The 21,987-nt window shown below is 38.9% G+C and overlaps 1 protein-coding gene across 8 annotated transcripts in view; it reads right to left on the reverse strand.

Annotated features, from left to right (window-relative positions):
* RALGAPA1 (Ral GTPase activating protein catalytic subunit alpha 1) overlaps window positions 1-21,987 on the reverse strand; it is a 139,220-nt gene that overhangs the window by 64,600 nt on the left and 52,633 nt on the right. For 6 of the 8 annotated variants that reach the window (XM_072866137.1, XM_072866138.1, XM_072866133.1 and 3 more), the window contains 11 exons: window positions 21,646-21,770; window positions 18,624-18,840; window positions 17,348-17,524; window positions 13,714-13,866; window positions 11,975-12,168; window positions 11,757-11,855; window positions 11,489-11,644; window positions 9,897-10,025; window positions 8,752-8,877; window positions 7,452-7,510; window positions 3,645-3,753 (listed from right to left, as the gene is read on the reverse strand). In XM_072866137.1, the coding sequence (XP_072722238.1) occupies window positions 3,645-3,753; window positions 7,452-7,510; window positions 8,752-8,877; window positions 9,897-10,025; window positions 11,489-11,644; window positions 11,757-11,855; window positions 11,975-12,168; window positions 13,714-13,866; window positions 17,348-17,524; window positions 18,624-18,840; window positions 21,646-21,770 (1,544 nt within the window). The remainder of the gene's footprint in view (window positions 1-3,644; window positions 3,754-7,451; window positions 7,511-8,751; window positions 8,878-9,896; window positions 10,026-11,488; window positions 11,645-11,756; window positions 11,856-11,974; window positions 12,169-13,713; window positions 13,867-17,347; window positions 17,525-18,623; window positions 18,841-21,645; window positions 21,771-21,987) is intronic. The other 2 variants (XM_072866134.1, XM_072866136.1) reach the window with 1 other exon arrangement.

The raw sequence follows: 21,987 nt of genomic DNA on the forward strand, positions 1-21,987 counted from the left end.
CTGGGCACACTGCTGGCTCATGTTCAGGCGGCTGTCAACCAACACTCCCAGGTCCTTCTCTGCCTGGCAGCTTTCCAGCCACTCTTCCCCAAGCCTGTAGCGTTGCATGGGGTTGCTGTGGCCCAAGTGCAGGACCTCGCACTTGGCCTTGTTAAATCTCATGCAATTGACCTCAGCCCATTGATCCAGCCTGTCCAGGTCCCTCTGTAGAGCCTTCCTACCCTCAAGCAGATCAACACTCCCACAAAACTTGGTGTCATCTGCAAACTTACTGAGGGTGCACTCGATCCCTTCGTCCAGATCATTGATAAAGACATTAAACAAGACTGGCCCCAACACAAAGCCCTGGAGAACACCGCTTGTGACTGGCCGCCAACTGGAGTAAACTCCATTCACCACCACTCTTTGGGCCTGGCCATCCAGCCAGTTCTTTACTCAGTGAAGAGTACACCCGTCCAAGCCATGAGCACCCAGTTTCTCCAGGAGAATGCTGTGGGAAACCGTGTCAAAGGCTTTACTGAAGTCTAGATAGACAACATCCACAGCCTTTCCCTCATCCACTAGGCGGGTCACCTTGTCGTAGAAGGAGATCAGGTTGGTCAAGCAGGACCTGCCTTTCCTGAACCCATGCTGGCTGGGCTTGATCCCTTGGTTATTCTCTACATGCCGTGTGATGGCACTCAGGATGATCTGCTCCTTCAGCTTCCCCAGTACCGAGGTCAGGCTGACAGGCCTGTAGTTCCCCGGGTCCTCCTTCCGGCCCTTCTTGTAGATGGGCGTCACATTAGCTCATCTCCAGTCAGCAGGGACCTCCCCAGTTAGCCAGGACTGCTGGTAAATGATGGAAAGGGGCTTGGTGAGCACATCTGGCAGTTCCTTCAGTACTCTCAGGTGGATCTCATCAGGCCCCATAGACTTGTGAGTGTCTAAGTGATGCAGCAGGTCACTAACCATTTCCCCCTGGATTATGGGGGCTCCATTCTGGTCCCTATCCCTATCTTCTGACGCGGGGGGCTGGGTACCCAGAGAACAATTGGCCCTGCTATTAAAGACTGAGGCAAAGAAGGCATTAAGTACCTCAGCCTTTTCCACATCATTGGTCACTGTGTTCCCTCCCCCGTCTACCAGGGGCTGGAGATTCTCCTTAGCTCTCCTTTTGCTGCTAATGTATTTGAAGAAGTATTTTTTGTTGTCTTTTACAGCAGTCACCAGATTGAGCTCTAGCTCAGCTTTGGCCCTTCTAATTTTCTCCCTACACAGCCTTGCTTACACCTTTGTAGTCCTCCTGAGTTGCCTGCCCCTTCTTCCAGAGGTCTTAGACTCTCCTCTTTTTCCTGAGTTCTAGCTAAAGCTCTCTATTCAGCCAGGCCGGTCTTCTTCCCCGCTGGCTCATCTTTCAGCACCTGGGGACAGCCCGCTCTTGTGCCTTTAGGACTTCCTCCTTAAAGAATGTCCAGCCTTCCTGGACTCCTTTGCCCATTAGGGCTGCCTCCCAGGGGACTCTGTCGACCAGTCTCCTAAACAGGCCGAAGTCCGCCCTCTGGAAGTCTAAGGTGGCAGTTTTGCTGACCCCCCTCGCTGCTTCTCCACCTATCAAAAACTCTATCATTTCGTGATCACTTTGCCACAGAAAATCAAAGATCCTCCAGTGCTTCCACACATGCAGCATAAGTACTCTACATCTCTCTCTAAATATCTGGCCAGGGCTGAGAAGCAAAACTGCATAATGCAATGGCTCTCGAACTCAGAAGTGAACAGGTACAGAATGTAGTGAGGATATGGGGATAACGGGATTTGGTTGGTGGGGGCAAGAAGAGGGCAGGTGAGCAAGATGCACGAGAAGCTTTGGGAAACTTCTGCTTGGCCCTTGCATTTGTCACCTTCCCACTTTCTTCCCTGTCCCCCTCTTACACTGGATGCTCCACTCAGTCTGGCAGCCAAAGAGTACAAGGCAGCAACTTGGCTTGGGACAGGCTTTTTGCATATGATGGCAGATGGCTCCCAAAACTGGGATCCCTTCCAGTTTCCTCTCTACTCTGGCCTTTCCCTTTTGCAATGTGTCGGAAGAATGTACCATGGAGGCTTTAAGAGTACTATTAATCAGAGCTGGGGAACCCAGGATGCCAATTAGTGAGGAATGTGACTTCCCTCGGCATCCACGGCGAGCCTAGACAGGAGACACAAATGCTGGAGAAGGAAAGACTCCAACACTTCTGTATTCCAGAGTCTTTGTATGGATCTGTAGTGGGTGTACATGACAAGGTTTTGGTAATGGAGAGGCTACAGGGGGGTCTCTGTGAGAAGAGGCTAGGGGCTATCCCATGCCAGACACAGGAGAGAAGAGGCTAGGGGCAGTCCCATGCCAGACAGAGGAGAGAAGAGGCTAGGGGCTGTCCCACGCCAGACACAGGAGGTTCTGGCCAGCTCTGCAACGGACCCACCCCAGGACACAGCTGAGCCCATCTGCCAAGTGTGTGGTGCCTTTGTGAAAACGTATTTAAGAAAGGGCAAAAACACCACACAGGCAGAGAAGGGGAAAAAAGGAATGAGAAACAGCAGGTGAACACGAAGGTCAGAGAAGGAGGAGGGGGAGGGAGGTGGTCCAGGTGCTGGAGCAGAGTTCCCCTGCAGCCTATGGAAAAGACCATGTTGGAGGAGATATCCACATTGCAGCTGTGGAGCACCCCACACTGCAGCACTGGGTATTTCCTGAGGGAACTGCAGCCCCCAGACAGCCCACACTGGAGCAGGCTTATCCTGAAGGACTGCAGCCAGTGCAAGGACCCACACTGGAACAGGGAGGAAGAAGTGGCAGAGAGGCACTGTTACGGACTGACCGTAACTCCCCATTCCCCAGCCCCTCTGCACTACTGGGGAGGGGGCAGGAGGAGGCAGAGGAGTTGGGAACGAAGGAGTGAAGTTGAGCCTGGGAAAGGGGGAGGGCAGGGAAAAGTGGTGTTTTAAATTTTGTCTTTGTTTCTCACTGCCCAAATTATTTTAACTGGCAATAAATTAAATTAATTTCCCCAAGTCTAATCTGGTTTGCCCATGATGGTAGCTGGTAAGCAATCTCCCTGTCTTCATCTTGACCCACAAGATTTTTCATCTTGTTTTCTCCCCCTGTGCTGTTGAGGAGGGGGAGTGAGCGAGCGGCTTGGTGGGAGTTTAGCCCTTACCCAAGGTTAATCCACCACAGATTCCTAGATCTAGTTACAAACAGATGCAGAAAACCCTGCTGGAAGCTTGGGTCCAGGATGTGGGAAGGGTATAGCTGGACAAAGTCAGACAAAGCCAGTAGTGGCTTTGCTGAAACCTGAATTGCAAGGATTATTTATGAAAGCTGGGATGATGGATAAACTACTATGCTCCAAAGTGTAGAGGTTAGAGTGAAGTGGCTAATGGTATATATTAAGACAGGGATACACTATTTTATTTCCCAGCACACCATTTCCTCCAAACTTAAATAAGGGTAAAGATGTCTTTTGACAGAGTTCAGAGATTCACCAGTTAAACTGAATTCAGTCTTCTGTAAGGACTGAAAATGAGACTGAAGTAAGGATGCTAACATGTGATCATGACTTTGAAAAGCCAAAGTATCTTTACCCGTAAAGGCAATATACATTGTAAAAGTGTTAGTCTCTCACCTTTAAAGAAACGCAAATCACATTCAATGCTTCCTTGATCTGAGGATGATGAGATTCATGAACTAGCTCCTCACAAATCCAAATACCAAGGCTGCAAAGAGCAACACATCTGCAAAACAATGTTGGAGGACAAGTTGAGAAACATGCTACAAGAATGTGCAATTTTTATGATTCATTATATGTCTTGCTAAAATCTAATAAATATGTTTTTAATATTTTGAAAAGAACTACACAAAAACCTTTATAATGCTGTAACTTATTTAAAAATGAGAAAGAAATGCCAAGTACCCTGGTGAAGGCACAGGAAAGGACAAAGGAAGCACCCTCTGAGCAACTGAAAAACCCAGAAGGCACCAAGAACTCCTGCACCTCTATGTGCTTTTTGGATTAAAAATACTACCTGAAATCAATGTATGGGAATTTCATATATATTTTCTTAAGACAAAGTAAAAATTGTGGTGGGAGGTTCCTCCTCCCCAACATGAGAGTTTGCTCATATTTGTTTAGAGCTTCTGGGACACAGAGACAAGAAAGGGGAATGTTATTCATTCACGCATATTCACATTTTTTTCAATTGACAATAAACAACAAGGAATAGAGGAGGGGTAAACGAATGCTAGAGACAGTATACATGTGATTAAATACTTCAACTTTTGTTGTTGTTTCTTCATTTAAAATCAGGAAATGCAAAAGAAGTGTAAAGGTAAAGAGTAGATAGATGTGTTCAAATCAGCAGAGATTGATTAAATTTGTTCAGAAATGTTAAGGAGCTAGCTTAAGCAATCTCTGAATCATTAGGAATTATCTTCAAGAACACAGGCTGCAAATATTTTGGAAACGACTTCAGAATTCAAAATCCTCTGGATAAAATTGGAGAGCACTCCAAAATCAATAAGGTGAAAGCTGGTCACAGGAACAGCAAAGCATTACATCTGGGAAGGAAAAACCATATGCTAGAATAGGAACAGACACAGAAGTGGCTATTAAGCCTGTGCTGTAGAAAAAAGGATTTTAAGGCTACACAGAATCATTAAACTGCTAACAGGTAGCAAAAATACATCTTGGAATTAATTCTATGTGATAGTGTAAATAAGATGTCAAACCACCCTGTTTTGTACACTGTCACTGAAATCCCAATTGCAAGATTGCCTCCATTACATTTTGATTAATACAATTTAAGAATAAAGACAAGCTGGAGGGAGTCTACGGAAAAAGTGCCAAAATAATAAACAGCTTTGTGGAATATTACATATGGAGGAAAAGTTGAAGGGCATACTGAGTCTAGATCACAATTAAGGAAGGAAATTGTAAGAAATCTTCTGATGTGCAGTAAGTCACTGAAGAGTTTAATTTCCAGTAGAAAAGATTTCTCTTATGTACTGGCCGTAAAAACAACCTGACTGTAAAAATTAGGTAAGTATTGGATCAGTCTAAGATTTTTGTAACTTTCTTTTTTGAGAAAATTTTCAGGACCGTTTAGGCAAGCCATTGCCAGGGAAGTTTTAAACACACTCCAGCCTCGGAGGAGGGAAAGCTTACAGAAGTACTCCTGGTTCCCTCCCAATCTACACTTCTGCTATTTCCACAGTATATGTTTCAATCCTTTTTGAACAAAAGGAAATAAGAACGTAGAATAGATTTAACAATAAATGTAGACAGTTTATGTAAGCTGACTCAGAAAATAAACCTTTAGTATACAGAAGAGTAGACAGCTCTAAGTTCGTGCTACTATTTAAGGTTTTCTTCATGCTACTGAGATCCATTCCGCATCTGATGACTTACTGATGTGCAAAATATCCAGGAGTCTGTGAGGTTTCCAACAAGAACACCGGTTTCGCTATCATTATTCAGAGTAGTACCTGAAAAACTGTGTAGTTATGTGGCTACAATGTTGTTGTTAAAGAATCAGCCTTAACAGCACAAGCAGAAGAGATTAACACCTTCATCAACCTATCACTTCTTTTTCAGACTGTCAGCAGCAGGAGAGGAATTTGATTAATAGAGTTATTAATCTTTATAGATGGAGATCTGAGAGCAGAACATATTCCAGATAACTGACTTCCCTGAAGCTCAGTTGGGTCAAGTATGTAATGAAACACAAAACATTGACCCTCTGTGGAAGAGATAAGGAATAGAGATTTATAGCTAGGGTAACAATAGCAGCACTCAGACTTGCTAGAGATATACAAAGCTACGTACCTAAGTTCCAAGAAATCTAAGTTCTCTCCTAGGAAACTGCAAAGACAGTTAAGTCTCTACCAGTGGCTGAGCCGACATGGCAAAAATCATAGTGCAGATCCCAAATATGACCTCTGATACTAACCCAGGTGAACTCTGTACTGCTGTGAAGCAGATGGTATCAGAGAGGTTATTCCCAAAAGAGACAGTGGATAAACTGCCACTGAGGAGCGAGGCAGTCAAGCTTCAGGAGCTGTGGGAACATCATTATCCCTACAACAAAGACATACCCTCTCTCTCCCAGAAGAACGAGACATTGGGAATCTATTTCTTTTTAATGTTCATTTAATGTTATTACACACAGTGGTCCAACTTTGGGTTTTGGGGGTAGCATAACTCAGTTCTCTGACAGGCTGGGTGTGCACATGCGCCTCTGCTCCTATATACACACCCTCACAGCCAGACATGATATGGGGACATGCAGGATGTTCCCTTCCTCTTCCCAGCCACACTGCCAGAACTGAAGACATTAATGCAGTGTGCTTCAGTGCCACAAGATCAGTAATAGTGTTCTGAATCAAAAGGATTTAAATCACCTTTTTCAAAAGTAAAGTGGAGAGTGTTATGCTTTTTAGAACTCAGTTTTGTAAAAGAACATGAAAAATGAAATGCAAATTATCTCAGAATATTCCTTCCTTCCCCTGTGTTGAGAGAGATTACCAGCTCAAGTGAAGAACAGGTAAGTGGGCTGATGAAAACTGCTCTTTGTTTTCCAGCAAAACATTTTAAGGTTCAATGAACTGATCTTTCCAGTAACATTTTTCAGGCATGTGGTTCTAGTATCTTGCATTTGTTAAGTAACAATTTATTAGTTGAGCGTATATAGACACTGTACCCAAACAGACAAGTCACACAAGTGTGCTCTTCCTTTGCAGGCATTACAGATTCCTGTTCCAATCCCATACACAGGACTCTCTAAGTGAAAGCCTCAGGGGATGGGTAAGGAGGAACAAAATCCCAAGCAAATTAAGAAACAGAAAAGAAAACTGGTAACTATCTTCTTCTTTGAAGTTCTCTATTTGATGAAGATGCTTAGGTTTAAGCATCAGAGCAATCATTCCCAGTTTAATGCTTAGCTCAGTATCTTCTGCTTCTTTTCCATACCGTAAAGAAAGGTTCACGTACCTTGGATTATTTCTGTTTTTCAAATTAAATCATGTGGTCTAATAAAAAATAATCATACCTCCCTCATAAGTAATCTTGTCCTTAATCAATCAAACTCAAAAATGCCTCTCTAGTACAGAAAATCCCTGAGCTGAACACCAGGGTAGGCTGGGAGAGCATAGAGCTTATATTCTTACCCATATTAATGCCCTTTTCTATCAGCCACTATCAGAGAAAGGATACTGGGCTAGACCAGCATTTGGTCTGACAAAAAACGTCTGTTCTGTTATTATCTTTATTTACAAACAATTTCACATTCACATGGTAGACCACAGTTTTGATAGTGGTAAAGAAAACCATGAACAAAAGACATACAAACTTTTATTTTACACTCTTCAATATATCCAACTCAAAACAGTAAAATAAAGAATCTATTAATTTAGAAGCTCTTTTTGTATGACCTACCGTGCAGGACCTGATGGCTCCTCTCTTGCTGAACTTAACACAGTTTTAATTATGAGCTCCTAAAACAAAGAGGAAAATATTCACTGATTCACCACTAACTCCATGACATGAAGCATCAGAAAATTAGAATTTTATTATAGCACACACAGGCATGTTGCTTAGCTGAGTCTCTAGGTTTGTGGTCAGATGGATTGTTTGCTTACCACTACTCCAAGCTTCTAGTCTGCCCCAGATGCTCATTATTGTGCTACCCCAAGAATATCCCACAGGTTACTGTCCTAATTTCTGATAATCAACCATTTATCCAATTCTTGCCAATACATTTCCATAAAATATCAAAGGTAAAAAAAAAAGCCTCCCTAAAGCTAGCCTCTGTGAATAGCCCTGAAGGGTATTACAGAAAGTATCTATTACTTTGAGGTTTAAACAAGCAAATTTTTCCCCTCCAAAATTATATTGATTTAAAAAGTCTTTGGAAGTAGTTGCATAACAAGTGACTACAGTGCCTTAAGAATGATGTCAAGAAGAATTCTGACTCAACTGCAGTGAAATGTCCATAAAGCTGTAGGTTGCTCTCAATAAAGCTCAAGTAAACAGCCATTATGCAATAAAAATGAGAAAGAAGGAATTCCAAATCAGTCCCTAAAAGGGAGCAAGGTGTAACGCAGCTTCCAAGCCATCATCTCTCTCTAAATTGAAACAGTTTGGAAACTTATGAGGAACCTTTCTTCAACATGGTAATCATACCTGACACGCATACAGCAATTAAACACAGGAACTGAGCTCTGCCTGGTTTCAGTATACTGGCACACTACCCAACTCTGTGTTAAGATAGAGAGGGTAAGGTCTCCATTAATCTTTGCTTTTTGTCTAAAAGAACATACTGATGTACAGAGGTTTTCTAAAGCCCCTAGGAACACAGGCAGATTTCACCAGTTGCGAATTCTCAATAAATTAAATAATGTATCCTGAACCTCTCAATCTTCTCCTTCTCAGCTGATTAAATCTGTAAGACTGCAAATAGCCATAATGAGAGTAGTCTTGAAAAGGTGACATAACACATAATTTTCTTTTACAAACATATGAAAACACTTTATTATTAAGTTAATAGCAATTATAAAGTACGTTTAGCAGTATAAAGTTTGACAAGATTTTATGGAATCTTGAGCTTTATAATCTATTTGAAATGATTTCTGAAAAAATTTACTCTTAAAATTTTAGTTAATATTTCCTGGAACAACATCATATTAAACATATATTTGGTAGCTGAATACCATCCAAATATTCTTAAAATTCCTACCTTAACATCTGTAAACTGAGACACAGCAATGTCAGGAATGTTTGGGTGAAGAGCTGGTAGTTCATGATATAAATTGGGAAAACAGACTAGAGATCCTAAGAGAACTTGTGCTTCAACTCTTGGTGCCTAAAAGAAAAAAAGGTGGGGAGAAATATATACTCTTATGGCGATCAGGAAGCTGACATTTCTAGCTGCCTTAAAAGAGAACAATGGCTGAAACTCTACAATGGCTGAAAGCTATTTCCTTTCTCCTTCTGCAAATTCTATAGAGCTGAGCAAACAGAGACCACAGCCCCATGGATTGCTATTCATGCATACCCCATGTTCCCATTTTCCAAGATGGTCAAAAGGAAGAAGAGGAATTGTTAGGACTACAGAAAAATGACTGTGCTGCTAACTAGACTTGGGTCTTAGCTTCAACTAATTGAACAGGATGTGGAAAACTACTGGACATGACATGAGGCATTGCTGGACAATGACAGGTAACAGTGTAAGAAGCTGACAGAGGCTTCAGATAGTACCTTGAGGGAGGCTGGATTTCACAGTTGGTTAAAGGGGGAATGATGTGAGAAACAGTCAAAACTCACAGACAATTGGAAGGGAGTACTGGGGAGCTTTGAGAGAGTACAGTCATGCAAGGCCAAGAGCACCTAGGTAATCCTATCAGTGTTACTATATAAGGCTGAAGTTGCCTGGGTAACAATATCAGAAATACACATCCAAATAGTGCAAACACTAGCAGATTTGAGTTGTCAAGCCTGACCATCAAAGTCATTTTGATGATCTGACTCCATAGCAGAGATATGGAGGAATAAATATACTTTTAAAATGAAGGTACAGTCAAAATGGACAGTTATTTTAAAATGTTTTAAAGCACAGATAAATGGCAGTCACAATTCCGAGAACTCTGAAGTAAAAGAAGATTCTCTGCTTCAACAGGAATTTTTGCATTCTTCACATATTTTCTGGAAAGAACTTGCATGTGTAGTGTTCTAGAATAAACCACTGACAGTATCTGTATTTGCTAACCATGACATTGAATTCTGGGGCCAAGTTAACACCCTAGTCAAGGAAAAATACTGCTCAGTTTTCTCTCAAATCCTTTCCACTTGCACATAAATGAGAATTAACTGATGAATACTTACATTGAGGAAAGAAGAAGCAGCCACTCTTCCTGCTGCTACAATGAAATCCATAACAAGCATGGTGGCACCAGGCAAACCAAGTGAAAAGAACTGAGGAGAGCAGTGCTTGATGATTGTGTTCACAATATCCTTGCAGAAGAAAAAGGGAAAAAAGGAAAAGAAGAGTATCAACAAGATGAAAAATGAATGCAAAAAAGGCAGGTATTTACCAAAGGTAGAAAGTAAAAATGCAAGAAAGCAAATTCTTTGTGGCAATTAAGACACTCATTACTGAGCAAAGAGTAGCATAAAAAGATAAATTCCTTAAGTATACTCATATTAGTATAAGTAAACTGTGGTGTACTTTATAGATCAATTTAACCTTGGACACTATTGTACGAGGTCAGTACCAGGTCATATCTTATATTCATTTACATTTAGCTTTTAAGAGGTCTATGAACGATTAACCATTCATTTTAACCATTCATAACCATCACCAGCTATTATACCTTCTTAACATCTCAATCATCTCCAACAAGTATCACCTGACTATAACTTTAGCCTCTTACATATATCTGTATGGAACCAAAATATAAAGAAAGAATTATAATGAAGTGTTTTATAACATTTCTGGTATATAGTTATTCAACACAGCATATTACGTTCTTGTAGACTTAGTGAGGCAGTTTTTAAAATTAATGTACATGATGCAATTTCTTCAAAAGTATTGGAAAAAGTATAAAATGCTTTAATTATTAGAAAACATCCCAAGTTCACAGACAGGCAAAAAAAATAACCCTTTTCCTCCTTTGAATAATTCTCCAGTAGTAGTGATATCCAACTAAATGGCAATATGTTATAGGAAGATTTGCAATCCAGCAAGAAAAGCAGTGTAAACTGGTTCTTAGAGGACAGAAACTGGAGATGAGATCTGTCCTATCCATAGCAGTCTGTGTAATAATTTTGGACTAGTTCTGTTTTGCCCAGTTAATGAAAACAGGGTTGTCTGAACCTTTGATCTCCCTATGCCTCTAACTGCTCCTCAAAAAAGTTCACAAAACCAACCGTTTCACACTTCTGATGCAAGCCTTCAAAAAAAGTGTTTAAGCCATACAATATTTTCAGACTTGTTCATATTAAAACCTATGAAAAAGATCTACTTCCACTGATTAGATACATTCAGTATATCCCAGTTTGCTGGTTCCTATACTTGCTGTAGAAATAAACTACTCCAATGTAGCGAGCACAATTTACTTTCCTGCTAGCTAAACTGTTGCATCAGGGAGCAAGTAAGAACAACAGTAGACCTTAGAGAGATCTGCTTCCTTTTCTTTCTTGCATGCTTCAACCTGTAACATACAATCAGTAAAAAACAAACGAGTACCTTTTCTGCCCTTATATTTGCTTGAAATGGACTACAAAAAAAGCATTTCTGATTACAACCAAGAACATGAGGGCCATTTATCAAAGTTTAGAAAAAGTATTGGTCACATAACTATTTTCAAAGACAAAGTTAAATTACTCAGCTGAAAATCCATTCAGTATTTTTGATAAAACAATTTTATTTTTAGTTATAATATTTGTATTAACCTGAATTTCATAATTAAACTTACTTGATCAACATGAAGAAGTCCACAGTGCATTATATTGTAGAAATGAGTTAAAAAATCCCTGTTTGGAGAAACATCTTGTCTTCGCTTCATTGTCTTACAAATGAGTTTATAAGCATGTAGCTTTCCTTGCTTGTATTTATCAGTCAGCATTGTTGCCTACAGTTTTAGAACGATATTTATTATTCATAAATCAAAAAATTATATTAAACACTCTTCTACACCTACATGAACTTTTATTTCTGTTTCACTGCTTAGTGCTCAAATTTACCTTGAACAGCCATGGTGTTAGAATTCTCAGTGGTGGAATTAAAACTGGTGGAGATGGTGAAGTTAGGTTATCTGTTGAAATACCAAGATTATCTCTTATCTGCAATTATTAAAAACAAAATGACAAATATTTAAGGGAAATATATAAGGTGGTGTTTTTTTCCTTCTGAAAATCCTGCCCTATGAGGTCAGGTTGGAGAAGAGGTTCAGTTCTTTTACCTTGGCCAGATTCTGCCACAGTTCACACAGGTAATCAAAAACCTGGGCATGAATCTCTGGATCCATGATGCTGTTGACATCTCCCAAAATTCCTAGCATTCGCCTCCACATCACAGTAGCAACATCTGCATGCCATCCTGTAAGTGTTCCCCCAGCCATCACGCTGCAGCATTCTGAGGGGAATTCACTAGTTTCTGTAATGGAAGAAGAAAGTATAGTGAGACCTACCTCTCCAGAAAAAGAGAAGTTCTGATATAACTATTACATAAATAGTTTTCTTAAAACCAAAAGGAAAAAAACAGATCAGGCTTTCAGAGTAAGATACTTCTTACCCATTCAGCCACCTCAATGCTGGATATATTTAACTATATGTCTATTATCAAACTCTGTAGAGGAAGAGTTGTCCTGTTTCTTATATTCTTTCCATAAATAACATTTAAGGTCACTACTGAAGCCCTAATACAGATCTGATGGACCTAGTAAGGCCACTGCTTTTGCAAGTGCTGTCTTATATTCTTTGGAGTCAATGAATCTCCAGAACTCCACTTCCCTGCTTCCAAGTAAAATTACATTTCAACTTTACATTTTTTCCAATAAAACAGAAGACGATTTTCCTTAGAATCTACTAGGAATGTATTTTATTGCAAACCGAAGAGAAAGGTGAGAGTAAACTTGTCTCTGGCTACTGTCCTTTAAGCAGTAAATTTGTATGAGTGGAGAGGCAACATTCAGTAACCTACCCCCACAGTCCAACTCTCACCTACCTCTCTCTACGCATCAGTGTTATACAAATAAACGTTCTTTTTTAGGTGGAAGACGATTAATCTAGTTTGTCCATACAAAGAAAACTTTGATAGATTACGATGGCTAAAGTCTACTCAGCTCACACTTAACTAGCTAAACAGCCACACTAAACTAGCTAATGAGCCACAGCTTTAAAGCAGCAGGCATCCAGAATCTCCTTTCCGCCTCTCTCAGATGGATTTTCAAAACACCTCAGCACCAGAATTTGCTGAGATCTTCTAAAAATCTCGCAGCTCCCACTGGCATACAAAATCAAAATTAAATCTGAATTCAGCCTAGTCACATAGCCTCTTCTTCTGAAGATCTGGACCACTGTGGTAGAGACACTAATGGTTTCTAGGCTGTAGATTTCAAAGTACAAAGCAAAACGATGATATTTCTGTCTGTCAGTAGGCTACTTAAAGGAAAAGGGTCTGAGATATACATCAGACGCTCTCCTGTTTCCATGAGACCAAATATGGGAGAAATGGGAACTTCGTATTTACAAAGTGAATGTATCCTATAATTCAATAGCTAAGATAGTTGAAGTAATTATAAATTTGTTTAAATATGAAAGGGAAAAGAACCAAACTTCCAACAAGAAATTATAACATTACTTTAAAATTATGTCTTATTATTTGTACATCAGTGATAAAACAGTCCATGGCAGGGCCATATACTAGATTAAGCTGCCATGACTCTTAAGCATCAAAAAGAACAATTATAAATGTGTGGACTATTAATCCACTGCTAATAATTCCAATGAAATGCAAGATAAAATGCAAAAGTTTTTTTGTTTGCTTTTAAAGGAAATCACTGCAATTAAATATTTTTAAAAGTACAGACAAAATAGCCTTGTACAGGATTGTTTACAACTAATGTGATACTAGCTACTTCACTATATTGCATTCGAAAGAAAGAAAGAACAGGTTTTTATTTTCTATTCCAGATATTGCCTAGGTCATCTGGCGTCTGTAAAACAGAGTGGTGGAGCTTCTCATCCAGCTGCAGATCCTTCTGCTCAATATGATCTGCATGAAGAGTGGCAGGAGAGGGTGTCTGTGATCGGGATCCAAGAGCAGATTGGATTGGAGAAGCACTTTCAGAGCCTGCAAATGCAATTTTTAACAGTTACCTTAAAAGCCTTTTCTATTTTCTTGAGCTACTGAAATGTTGTCTAAACATAGCATTAAAAGAAAACTGAGCTACTTTTATATATCAAATTTGGCCAAGAAAAGATATAAAAACTGTAAGCAGATCTCCCTGTGAATGGTGCTCTGAGAGAAAACAAATTACATGTACGAAAGCTGAGAGATGAACATCAAAATCAGATGCGTAGATGGATTAACAGAGCTCTATTTTAGGTCCAAATAATTTTAAATGTGTTTGTTGTGCAGCACTTTCAGTGTTCTGAACCAGTCAAATTTCTCTCTACATTCCCTCACCTAAATTTCTCTCCAGCAAAGTGTTTAAGCAGAAATTTTCCTGGAACTTCTGCTTTTCCAGGTTTAGGGATGCATGCAAGTTAATTTACAAAATATAAAAGCTTAAACCAGTAACTGACAATCTTTGATGTTTATCTGCTGATTGGGCTGAGAAAACCCATATGGAGGGCAAGTTCTGTATAGTTAGAGGAATGTTATTTCCTCTAAGACAGGAAAATAAAAGTGTTTGGATGGCAGTGCTGCAAAGGCATTTTTCCACGATCACCACTGAGCAACCTCTCTAGGCAACTATTTGGTCTCCTCTACTGAGAGATCTGTGGAGAGGGAGTAGGTACTGGTATTTTTTTCCTGCGCTACCTTAGTTTCACTTCCTGAATTTGCCTAAAGATCCTTATAAAAAGCTGAGTTTGGCCAGAACAGTCAGATGGCAGAAAAAAAGAGAACAGATATTCACCACATACTTCCCTACACATTAGCACACATTAAAATGGAAGAATTCAAATCTATTTTAAGTCTTAGATGTAACTGGGACTCAAAATTTTATATGTGAAGTTCAGTATTAGCAATAAACTGAACTTTAGGGACAGCAGTGAAAAAGTGAGTCTTGTAAAATAGTAATTTTCCCAAATTATTGTCTGCGAAGTGTTTTGTCTTGTAAAGAGAACAAATTGTTTAAAGAACTTGACAGAAAATGTCAGTGTTATCAGAACAGAAATTGTGGTAAACAAACTTAATTACATTGTTAAACTGCAAAGGTGTCTATCTGCTTTAAATGGCAAAGGCAATGAAGCTTTTACCATCAATTTAAATCAACACGTCTGTGCAGGAGAGATGGACACTACTGCTTCACACACAGACTACTGTTTCACTCAACAGCTAATGATGCTCTCCTCTCGCTACTGATGGCTTGTTTCCCACATGCTCACAAATACAGTGTAAAATACACACTTAAAAGATGTTCAAAGAAATCTTTTCCTACTTCTCTTCCATTCTGCTCATTAAGTGGGGATGGATGAAAGTAGATCAAGAGCAAGAAAGAGTGATGGGGGGGAGAGAAAGTGAGGGAGAGGGGGATAGAGAGGGACAGTGAGGGAAGGAGAGGGAGTGAAAGAGCGGGTAGGGGAGGGAGAGACCAGGGGAGGGAGGGAAAGAGACCTTCATAGGATGGAAGAGAATGGCCAGAAATAATTATGGAAAATTTGCTGAACTACTGGATTCTTCTAAGAAGCACAAAAAGATACTCCAGCATACGTGGAACCCAATTTGACAGAGAATACTGTGGGTGCAACTTGTTCTAGGACTCGTAAACAGCAATCAATAGTAAACTCAATCATTTGCTAAGAATATGAAATACTACCTATATGCCAAGAAGAAATATTCCTTCCAAAAATCTTCAAAGCAGAACTATTCAGAAACAAGTTATTTTCTGAGCAGCAGAACCGCTGAAAATTCATTTCTTTCGAGGGTGTTTTGAGGTTGAGTTTCTGCATGGATTTGCTGGTATCTAATACAGTGAATTCACTTTGCAGCCTCCCTGTGACAGGACTCTGCATACATGCAATTTTCACTAGATAACTGCCTAGCTTTCATAAAATTTCAAAGACAATAATGTCTTTCTGTTTTCTTCTTATATGTCAATTTATATGTCAGAAATTAGACAACGGGCTCCAACATTGTTGGGGGCATGGAACAGTCAGACAGAGACAGACAGCGTAATTGCACAAGTCTTGCTTCCTCAGGAAACCCAGCTAAATGCATGAGACACACAAAAGCTGCCTCTCTAAAACAGTGGTCCAAACAACAAGAAGAGACAGCCACAGAATCTCTCAATGGACAACTCAGTCATTAATTGCAATCTTATCAATTCAATTATACTGCCAACTTGGACAAAAATACCAAATAGGAATGAAATTATTAACATATAAAAACAAACAAACAAACAAACAGGAAAAGAACAGATTTTCTGCGAGGACTTTCAACAAGCACACAGAAAAGAGAAAAATGAAGACAACAGAAGTCAAGCTGAACATTGTTGAACAAACTGAACAACAATGTCCAAGAAAGCTAATACCATGCTTCTTTCAGCAGAAAGGCAATTTTAGAAAGTGAAAATTGTGGTGGGAGAAGTAAAGATGTCTTTCAGTATCTCTGAAAACACAGAGTTTGATTTCTCACAAAGAACAAGACACTGTATGTAGGTATAAGCTTTCCCAGATAAATAGGTACTTGTTCCCAGGGTTGTAACAGGAATGGTAGTGCGTAACAATTATGGAACAAGAAGTATGAAAATAACTATGGACATCTTTACTTCTCCTTTACAAAATCTGGCAAGAGACTATTCTTCCAAATACTCCTCAGAGAGGGAGATTCTTTCGGAAAGGAGCTCATTCAATTTGGGTTAACTGTATCACTTGGTGGTTGCTAATCTAATTGTCATTCTACCTCTTTTTCTCAAGAAACAGTTGCAAAGTAAACTGGTGGAGCCTCAAGCTCATCAACTAAGGCTGTGACACACTGCTTCCTAACAGGCTTACTTTTTCCATGAAAACAACAAGGGAAGTAGTAAAAGAGAAAGAATTCTTAAGTTACACAAATGGAAACTGATCTTACATGGCACAGTAACTAACATTTTGCATATTAAAAGCTCCCAGTTACACAACAGACAATATAGAGAGAGGTTAAGATGGATGTATATAAAAGATTCCCATGATACTTCAGTGTGATACACTGGTTTGAAAGAGCACTGTCAAAGTCTTCCAAGGAAAAAACCCTTCCTGAAAATTAGCTATTTGACTACCAGTAATAGAAGGACACTTGTAAGAGATCTAACATACATTATGTGGTAAGAGTTTTCTTCCTGGTAATTGTATAGATTTTCTCATGAAGGGTTTAAAATACATTTAGCACCAAGCCAAGGACTGTATGGGTAACTAAGTCAGACAAAGGTTTTCCACTTATGTTATTTCGCACATTACTTTTCAATAGCAATCAAAAAATAATTGACATCCAAGAATCATCTTATATAGAATATAGATTCATTGCAGAAGCTGGAACTTGCATTCTTCAGGATGGGTGGAAAATTTCTGAAATAAATGCGCTTTTCTTAGTTGTTTTTTTTTTTTTTTTTTTTTTTTAACTACTTTACCAGTAATAGTTGCAGCTTCAGCAGACAATGGTTGCTGATTGAGACTACTTGTTTCCGAATCTATGTGGAGCGTAGTTAGACTGGCCACTTCTTGCTCCTCAGCACTCTGTTGCTGTCCTGAAATTGCATCAACGTCAGTGGAAGCTGGTGTCCCTGCCTCAGTACCAAAGCTGAAATCTGTATGAGGAAAGCACTGTATTAACTTACAACCTAAAAATACCACTAATATAAAAACCAAAAGCCCAGCACCTCCATGTAAAACTTGTATGTGCATCTCCTATGCTACTAACACATTGTTGCAAAATTTACATAAAATGTAACCGCAGAAAGTAATTGACTATTATAAATATTCTCATTTCTGTCACAAAACTGTGAGTGTACTTCTGGAGAAGACATTCCTATTACATGTCCTGTATTCTGCTTAGTTGCTGTAAGTGCACGTACATGAGAATAAAGTAAAAATAATGGAAACATACATTAAGGAATTTATTTGCAAAATTTACAAGCTGAAAGAAATATCCAAGTTGGTTGTTAAAGCATTAACTTCAAACTAAAAATATTATGGCAAATGATATTCTAACAAATGGCTTTTTCAATGCTAAAGACAAAATGTCATGCTGAAATGTAGGTTTAAATAACATCACTTAGTTGCATAACATCTACGTATCTAAAAATTGTAATTTCTTCAATAAATTCTACTGTATAAACATTATTTCTCTCTTACATAATACATGAAGTCATAATTCCTAGCAACCATAATGACCCCTTCTGTTGAACAAGAGTGGGAATGGATAAATGAATGAAAAGCATTATGTTATTAAACAAAGCATACTAATTTTACCATGACATTACACTTAGTATCTTGATTAATCTATAGCTACACAAAGACCACTGTATCAATATCAGAAGCCCTTCTTTAAATTTTACCTAGATGTTTTCAAAAGAATTAAAATAACTTTCAAAATAAGTAACCTTTCATTTTTATATTTTGTGCAAAACAGATGGATACGCTCCAGGGAGAAGACAATATTGCTTTCTAACTTCTGTTCACTGTTGTTCTGCTTTTTGCACAGTAGTATTCCAGTGCTGTTTTGTTTAGTGTCCTATAAATGAGATAGCCTCTCTCAATAACTCTGCTTGCTCCATTAACTTGCTAATGATTTCAATGCGAAATCAAAATAAGCTCTCTTTACAGAAAACTGCTGGCATATAACTTAAAAAAAAAATCTGCAAGCAAGCAATCAAAAATACTACTACTTTTGAAAAATATACTTGCTTTCAAATTTGCGGCCATCATACTGGAAGGCGCTGAAAGAGTCAGAGTGGCTATCCGAACTGATGAGGTCACTGCTGCCCGCGCTGGCAGGCGATGTCCATTCCGAAGGCACGCCTGGGTCGTCTATAGGACGCATTTGGTTCTGTTTGTTCAATATATCAGGAAGGTCTTTAGGAACTTCCAGGCTGCCAGGACTGCTTCCTCTTCTTGTCACATTCTAAACATTGAAGAGGCATTAATTATCTTACAATCTTGGATGGCTTATTTACATAAAATGGAGAAAGCAATCCCACATTTGCAAATGTCAGAATGTAACCAATAGCTCATAAGTACCTAAACCAGAAATTGTCATCATACTACATACGTAGCCAAGACTTTCCAAAACCCCAGACAGGCATGCTGGGGAGTGAAGAACCCACGCAGTCACAGAATTTCATAAATACAAATTTTATTTGCACAATGAATTTTTGGGCACATACCTTAAAAGGCTAGGATTCAGACTACCATGTGCCACACATGTATTAGGTAAGACTTGAGAGAGAAAAATAGTAAAAAAGTATATTATCTCCAGATCATGTCTAAATTACTAAAAAAAACTTGTTAACCTTGGTTCCAGAGACAAGCAGAAAAAAATGTCAAGGAATTTTGTGTTTTCTGGCGTATACGCTACCATGCTATGAGCAAAAATTTAATGTACACCACAAGCAAATGAATTTACTAATTCATGCATTAATTTTCTTAGGATTAAGCCAAAACCTTGGTATTGACTTGGACCCCAGAGACAGCATATAGCAGAAATAAGGCATATAGATTTGTTCACGTAAAAGTAAGGTGGTGTTCTACTTGGAGTCTTTCTTTAAGCTGTTTTTTTCACAGATAGGACTGTTTGCTTGAGAGGGAAGAGAGATAAAAGTAGAAAAGCCATTTTATGAAATGGTGTCCTGGTTTCAGCTGGGATAGAGTTGATTTCCTTCCTAGTGGCTGGTGTAGTGCTGTGTTTTGGGTTTTAGTATGAGAATAATATTGATAACACGCTGATGTTTTGGCTGTTGCTAAGCGGTATTTACACTGGTCAAGGACTTTTTTCAGCTCCCCGTGCTCTGCCAGGTGCCCAAGAAGCTGGGAGGGGGCACAGCCAGGATAGTTGATCCAAACTGGCCAAAGGGCTATTCCATACCATATGACGTCATGCTCAGTATATAAAGCTGGGGAAGAAGAAGGAAGAGGGGGACGTTTGGAGTGATGGCGTTTGTCTTCCCAAGTAACCGTTACGCGTGATGGAGCCCTGCTTTCCTGGAGATGGCTGAACACCTGCCTGCCCATGGGAAGGAGTGAATGAATTCCTTGCTTCGCTTTGCTCGCGCAGCTTTTGCTTTCCCTATTAAACTGTCCTTATCTCAACCCACGAGTGTTCTCACTTTTACTCTTCCGATTCTCTTCCCCATCCCACCGTGGGGCGGGGGGAGTGAGCGAGCGGCTGCGTGGTGCTTAGTTGCCGTCTGGGGCTAAACCACGACAAATGGCTTGAAATCTTTACACGTTATGAGGCTGAAGACGACTTCCTTTTACACTAGGCCCAGTCACTTCTCTATTCTTTTACTACCTTACTACTAGAGATTTAGTCAGACTGACAAGCTTTTCATGATACAAGGTTTTAGCATTCAATAGATATAACAACTTAAAACTAATCTTAATTAAGTTGGTACTCTGTTTTAAGAAGGCATATCTATTTTTGCATGCTAGATTACAAAATCAGCGGCAGTTTCAAAATATTTATTCAAACTTATCTTGGCTATTTTTTGCTACCTAAGGAAAGTATCAGTTCTCTTATCTGAACTATTAATAATCAATATTCTTGCCCATCTATGTGAAAACAAATAGTATTCACTCTCTTTTGCTCTTCTGTGGCCAGCTGTGATGATTTCTGTTTTATTAATTTGCAGACTAAGTCAACATTTTTTTTATAGACTTCAAGTTAGCATTTTTGTCTTGTAACTCAAGACTTACTAACAAGAACACTTTGCACCATCAATGAAGTTTCATAAACATGAGTTCAATACAAAAGAGAAAAAAAGCATACATTTGGACAAACTCTATAGGTCCTCTCTTTGCCATTTATAAAAGATGATGACAAACAAATGAATTTTTCTAATCGCTTTGAAGAATCTTCTTCTGCCCCTTATTAGCAACAACTGAACTACTTGTTGACAACTTTCTACAGGAGCATGTCTTAAAGTGACCTTCTTAAAAAAACAATCTTAAAGAATTCTAAGCAGAAAAAAGAAGGGAACAACTTTGAAACACTACATTTAAATTGTTACCCATTCTGTTCTTAATTTGCAACTTTTTTTTTTTAACTATTTCCCCTTTCGTTGCTAGTTAATAAAACACTTCTCTCTTCAAATCAGTTGTCTTGTTCTGCAAGCATTCAACAGTAACCAGAAATTCTTGACTTAAAATTGATTAAAATTTCTCATTATGAATGACATTCCAAACAACATGACATTTCAGGGAAAGTATAGGAAGAAAGCATATGAAAAGTTGGTTAAATTAGCAGAGAACTATTTACAAGAAATTATTCAACACTTGTAAGTGAAATAAAAAAATGAAGGAAAAACATATACTGGTGTAGCTTTGTAGACTGTTGCACTGACCATACCTGTAGAGAATAGTACCATACTACAGCACACTGAGGACTGCAAATTTACGTATAAACTATTATTCTGAAACTGTCCGTGTACAAAGATCTTTGCAGGTGCAATTAAGGCCATTTAATTCAGTGAGACTATTCACCTGACAGTAACTTCTGCATTGCTTCCACAATGAAGATTTAATCAATGTGAAAACACAAATGGCATAAAATTATGTCAAAGGCAAGGAATAATTAAGTGATATTCTTAATTCTTTTTGATTCATAAAATCCAGAAAAATATGTTTTAGTGAACTGATTTATAACATTATAGATAAGTTCACGCATATATGCAGACTCACATACTGAAATGTAAGAAGTTTAAAGGCTTACCAGTGCACTACCACTGCGGAGTCTCTCAGCTATAAATTCATCCATGAGGTCAGGAACATTTGTATTGCTACTGCCAATATCACTATCAATAGGGTGCAGCTTTTGACTCATGTCCTCTCTATTAGCTAAAAGCAAACGAACAACTGTATATAGTAAAGAACACATCAAGACATTTTCAAAACAAAAGGTAAAAAATGAAAAAACCCTGCTAATTAACAGAAATTTTTAAAAAATCAAAATTGCCAAACATGCATTTTAAGAATTTCCCGCTTTTAAAGCAGATTCTACTTTAAGAATTAGTACGGCCTCTTCTTCCCACTTAAGCAGGGGTTAGTCGATTTC

This window comes from Ciconia boyciana, chromosome 6, assembly GCF_034638445.1.
Source record: "Ciconia boyciana chromosome 6, ASM3463844v1, whole genome shotgun sequence".
Classification (NCBI taxonomy): Eukaryota; Metazoa; Chordata; class Aves; order Ciconiiformes; family Ciconiidae; genus Ciconia; species Ciconia boyciana.